At 37.8% G+C, this 6,229-nt stretch overlaps 1 protein-coding gene across 1 annotated transcript; it reads right to left on the bottom strand.

The window, feature by feature from the left end:
- Positions 1-3,854: 3,854 nt before the first annotated feature.
- Positions 3,855-4,796, bottom strand: LOC127212671 (olfactory receptor 2Z1). Its single transcript, XM_051172755.1, has one exon. The coding sequence runs from the start codon at positions 4,794-4,796 to the stop codon at positions 3,855-3,857; it is 942 nt and encodes a 313-aa protein (XP_051028712.1).
- Positions 4,797-6,229: the final 1,433 nt, after the last annotated feature.

Raw genomic sequence — 6,229 nt, forward strand, 5'->3', positions numbered from 1 at the left:
CCTGTATCTATCTGTCTCTCCAATTAAAGCTTTCCTCATTTTTTCAACTTTCCCTTCAAATTACTGTGACCTCTTATTTATGCCTCTACTTTACCCCCTCCCAATGCTTTTATTTCTCTTGTTCTTTTCCTAGTAAAGGGGGCTGTTTCACTGAAAACCATTTCCAGAGAAGGCTGTTTCTCCTGAACTCACCACGATCCTACCTGTATCCCACTGCCCCAACTAAGCTCCACTCCCTCCAGTCCAGCCCAGTGTACATACAGTGCCCCAATACCTCAAGAGGAAAGCAGACGCAAGGCAGTGGTGTTATGGTCCCCTTTTATCTTCTGGTTTCTATAGTTGCTTCAGATTATATACTCACGTATGAAGACTAGGAAATGCCAAAGAGGCTATAGCTATAAAGTCCTCTTCACATAACTTCTTAGACAAAACAAACAGTGACGACTCCAACGAACACACTAATATTGAAGGGGAGAAGACGTTGGGGTCTCAATGGTGGGCAGAGAACTACACAGAGCTGGGGGATGCTGAGAGTGGAAAAGATGATCTTCCCTTGGGGAGAGAACAGCATTTCAGTATATAATATGATATTAATAGTCACAAGATTATATACTAATATTATATGGACTGAGAAGGTTGTACTTATCCATTTACCCTATGTAAACACACACACACACACACACACACACACACACACACACACACACAGAGTTAAAAAATAATGGATGATTATATTTAAAAAGAATAAGCCTAAGCCTGGGAGAGATAAAGACGGGAAAGGGAAGGAGAGAATGATGAAATTATATAATATTTTCAAAGAACAAGGTTCATTATAGTAAGAACATCTTTTAAAACCCATCTCAAGAATCACCAGAAAAATCAAGTCAGGCAAAAGTATAGTTCCTTTAGTTGGAGCCATAACGTGATCAATACATAACACTGTGCTGCTGTGATCGTAAAGCAAATTATCACCTGTTACACTGGCACACATGTGTTTGTTATTCTTTTTTTCTGGCATCTCATGTTTGTGGCAGTAGACACAAGCATTTGTGTCGTAAATATATTCATATGTTATCAAAAATTTGCATTTTGATGTCTCTCTGAAATATCAATTTTACAGCTCTTATACCACAGCTTGAATACTTATTTCACACATTTTAAAAATATTTTATGAATAACAGAAAAGTTTCTCGTAACAAAATAGATATTGAGTTTTCTTTAAGAGATATTTTATGTCCGTACAAGATACTAAGGTCTATTACAGTTCAGTAAAATAAGAATATAGTAAACAAGATAATCTTAACAAATAGTTCTTCTCAACATGTTGCTAGGTTATCAAAGGTGTACTTTTCTTTTCATGTACACTCAAAACCTTTGGGTCACATAGCCTATCTTAGTCCTAATTATGTCATCTTAGGCTTTCACCTTACCCAGTAGGTTATATAAATTTCCATAGTCAGAAGCCATGGAAGATTTTTTGCCAAGTTATACTTGAGTATAAAATACTATTTTCCATCTCTTTATTAAGATCTTTATTATTGTTCTTATTATCAGATGCCAACTAATTCCTTAAAAGTCTATGGTTTCATAATGAAACTCATTTTGTTGATAAACTTAAAAATCATTTTAAATATATAAACTTTTTAAAAACTGCAAAAAATGGCAGATATGGACAGATGGCTCAGTGGGAAAGAGCACTTGGCACTCATAAAAAGAACCTGGGTTCAGTTTCCCACACAGACACTGAAATTCACAACCATCAGTAGCTTTTTCTCAAGAGAATCAAAAATCCCCTTCTGACTTCTATGAGGAACAGGCACATATGAGGTACAATGCACATATTCGCGTAAAGCATTTTTACCCATAAATGAAACTGAAAAAAAAATATCCACTAAATAAATGAAAAATTTTAGCATCCATACCATTATATAAGTGCAAGTAAAACTGCACTGAGATTTTATCTCATCATATCCAGTATGACAAAAACATCAAGAAAACAAGGATGGTAAATATTGGTGAAGGCTTAAGTGAAAGGCACACCTATACTTAGATGGTATGTATATAAACTAGTATTCTAATGTGAATATGAGAATGGAAGTCCTTCAAAATATAAAAATTTAACTAGCATATAATCTACCATGATTACTCTCCTATGTAACCCTGAAGATGCCCAATTCATCATGCCACAGAGATTTTTTTTTCTAGTTATGCTTAGGACGACATAATTTACAACAGTCATGCTGCATAACCTTCTGGATGTCTATCCACATGTGCTTCAAAACAGAAAATGTGGTACATATACACAACGAAACATTGTCTGGCTATGCAGGATAACAAAAATGCCATTCTGATGGAAATTGGTCACATCACCTGAAATGAGCAAGATTCAGAGATAAATATATCCATGTCCTTTTATGTGTCCAGTCTTTTTATGTATGTGTGAGACAGTACATTTGTTTCTGGATGCCTGCATCTATGTGTATGTTCATGCTCTTTGTCATTATTCAAAGTGGCAGACACAGTCCAATGGCCATGGAGATTTTTACTTGAAACATATGAAGTTCATTTTACAATCACATTACATCAGTAAAGAAGTTAATAGGTTTGTTTTTCAAATTTTATCCTTGTCCGTAAGCTGGATGCTTGTTTGCTAAAGAATTAATTTAATAACAATCCTTTGACAAATATTAAATGGTATTGACAAAGTAGCAAGAGTGCAATCAACTCGACAAATCTCAAACTTTCAAAGAGTATTTTGTAAATACAATTAAATTTGATTTGAATCACCGTTAAGAGCAGTTATCCATATCTTATAAATCCAGTGGATACTAAACATTACCAAATCAAGATACTCAACACACATTGCCCTTTCATGCATACATGAACACTCGCATAAACACATTGACTACTAATTTTACTGACCAGTTATCTATTTATCAGTCAATAAAGTATGCTAGTGACTGTAGAATTCACTTTTTTATAAGTATTACAACTTCAAGATACAACCATGCTGGGTTTTTTTTTGTGACCCCCTGGTAAATTACTTTATAAATTTGTGTCCCATTTTTTCATAAATTTAAATTGTAGCCTTTCCTAATTATCAAAGTTTTCAGGGGTCCCGCTCAAACTAAGGCACCAGCCAAGGACAATACAGGAGGTAAACTTTAAACCCCTTCCCAGATCTAGCCAATGGTCAGAATATTCTCCACAGTTGAGTGGAGAGTATGATATGACTTTCTCACGTACTATGGTGCCTCACATTTGACCATGTCCCCTGGAGGGGGAGACCTGGTGGCACTCAGAGGAAGAACATCAGGTAGCCAAGAAGAGACTTGATACCCTATGAGAATATACAGGGGGAGGTAATCCCCCTCAGGAACAGTCATAGGGGAGGGGAATAATGGGAAAATGGGGGGGGGAGAGGAATGGGAGGATACAAGGGATGGGATAAACATTGAGATGTAACAAGAATAAATTAATAAAAAAAAACCATAAAAAAAGTTTTCATGAACACAAATTAACATGCTTCATTACAACAACCAGTCAATGCATATAAATTTTTAATTCCCAAATTATTGGTTCAATAATAGAGAGACCCAGCTTTACAAAATAGTGTAATTAATATATAAAACACTTCATTATTAGAGAGATAATAAATAAAAAGCAACTGATACAATGAATAGTATCTCCCATAGGCCTATAGAAGAAACAGTTAATCAGTTATATTACCGAGGGAAAGGACAATTTGTTTTTAAAACAAGTTCTATGTATCAGGACCACAAGTAGAAAATTTTATAAATTGGGTAGAATGAGGTGCCACTGGAATTGTAGCAGTAGTTTTTTTCATGAAATTGTCACTTTTGTCTGTGTCCAAGCCTGTGGATCACTTTTAGCAAAGCAATCCGCACCTCTCGGTTTCTCAAGCTGTAGATGAGAGGGTTGAGAGTAGGGGTGACAAGGCTATAGAAAAGGGAGACCATATTGTCCTTATGTGGGCTGTGGTACGAACCAGGTACCATGTACATGAACACTGCTGCACCATAAAAGAGTCCCACGACTGTGATATGTGAAGAGCAGGTAGTGAAGGCTTTATTCCGGGCTTCCTGTGAGTGCATGTGTAGGACAGCCCTCAAAACTTGGCCATACGAGGTAATGATGAGCAAAAGGGGGAACATGAGGATCAGCACCCCAGAGATGGACAGCGCCAACTCATATATGGAGGTGTCTGAACAGGAGAGTTTTAGCAGGGCTGGCACCTCACAGAAAAAGTGGTCTACAACTCGAGAGGCACAGTAGGAGAAGCTCAGAGTGATGAAAGTCTGGATGGAGGCATTGAGCACACCTGCTAGCCAGGAAGAGGCCACCATAAACAGGCACACCTGATGTCTCATGAGTACAGGGTACTGTAGGGGACGGCACACTGCCACGTAGCGGTCATAAGACATAAGGGCCAGTAGGACTCCTTCAGCCACACCCATCATGGTCAGGAAAAATATTTGTGCTGCACAACCTCCAAAGGAAATCAAACTTTCTTTCTTAGGGAAGTCTGATACCATCTTGGGTATAGTGATCAGAGGGAAACAAACATCTAAGAGGGAAAGCTGACTGAGCAAGTAGTACATAGGTGTGTGGAGCTTGGAGTCCATCTGGATTAAAAAGAGGAGAATAGTGTTTCCCAGAAGGCCAATGATAAACATGCCAGCCACCAGGGAGAAAAGGAATTCATGTGAACCTGATCTGCTGAAGAGGCTCACAAGGATGAAGTCGGAGAACACCGATTGATTCACCTTCCCCATGTCTTAAAAGCTTAACTCAAGACACAATATACTTGAATCAAGGAACCTTATATGGCAAGTCACATTAATCGTGCTTGAAAATTTCCCTCACGTTTTAGTGGCTTCTTGGAATGCTGTTTTGGGACATTTTATACAGCAACTAGTAGCATCAGTAGGTAAGAGAATAAACCTTTGTTTGGTTAATAATGTTGCTTATATGTGGAGTGGAAAGTAAGCAACTTGAATATCTGAAGGGAACTCTCGCCCACACTCTAGTCAAATGATACCCAACTGGATCAGTGGCAATGGATCAGCTGTGAAAAGGAAACTGCAAGAGCAGCAAGTGTGATTGCCAGAGTTTAGGTCCGCAGAAGCTATGTAAATGTTACAGAGGTGTAGCAGCTTGCTCTTCATTCCATTGCTTAGATTGTGGAGACACTGGATACTTAATTAGGCTGACCATCTAGAACAGGCATTCTGGCAGGCCCTGGGTTAAACGGCAAGACTAGGCATCGGTGTATCACATACAGAATCAGTTAAGTAGGTTCGATGTATTAAACCCTGGCCTCCATATACATGTGCATACATAGGCATGAGTGTACACATCTACAAGTAAACCCTCCTGTACTTGAATGTACATACACACAAGCATGTGAGTCACACATATGCATAAATCTGAAAATTAAAGAACAGTTACCATCGATTCTTGTTAAGATATTGAGGTACGAATTAGAAACACGATTTTATCCTTGGACTTCAATCTAACTTTCATCCTAGGGATCCTGTGGTGAGGAACTGAGAAGTCTGTAAGCAGAAACACTTCCTGCACCATCTACGGAATCACTACAACAGACAGAAAGGAGTGTGCGTAAATTCTTGGAAGGGGATATAGAACAGAAACAAAACTGTCACCAGTCACCACTAGGCAAATTTGGTTATATGAATGTAAGGAGTGCAAAATGTCAATATACTGTGGATAGGCTTAATGAAAGTAGGCTTACATTTTAGGGATGTAACTTACGGTGCAGGCACTTATCAGTAAACCATCCATTATTGATGGCCTAACTTTTATGAGCAGTGATCTTTAGATAGTCTTAATGTATAAGAATACCTAATGTAAGAATACATAATATTTAAGTGCTAGCTTTAAAATATCTGCAATAGGTTTACAGGATGAATCAAGTGGTCAGGTGTGAAGATTAGGGACCAAGAGCATTTTCACATCTGAATCAGGAAAATATTGCCTCAGTGAATTTTGCATTGAGCTAGATTACCATAGGTATACACAGTTTTTTTTATTAATATAGATGCAGAGAAAGACACTGTGGTGAGTTTTGAAGATGACTAAGTTTTCCAGGCATCTAGAATATGGAATACTATAGCATGCAATAGGTAAGAAAGCAAATGCTTTGCATGAGCTTGGGATAAATAGAATTTTGCAGCTTGAGTACCAC

The sequence above is a fragment of the Acomys russatus genome, chromosome 31 (genome assembly GCF_903995435.1).
Source record: "Acomys russatus chromosome 31, mAcoRus1.1, whole genome shotgun sequence".
In the NCBI taxonomy this organism is placed as follows: Eukaryota; Metazoa; Chordata; class Mammalia; order Rodentia; family Muridae; genus Acomys; species Acomys russatus.

Coding starts and splice junctions, on each gene's coding strand:
- LOC127212671 (XM_051172755.1), bottom strand. CDS start 4,796: ATGGGGAAGGTGAATCAATCGGTGTTCTCCGACTTCATCCTTGTGAGC.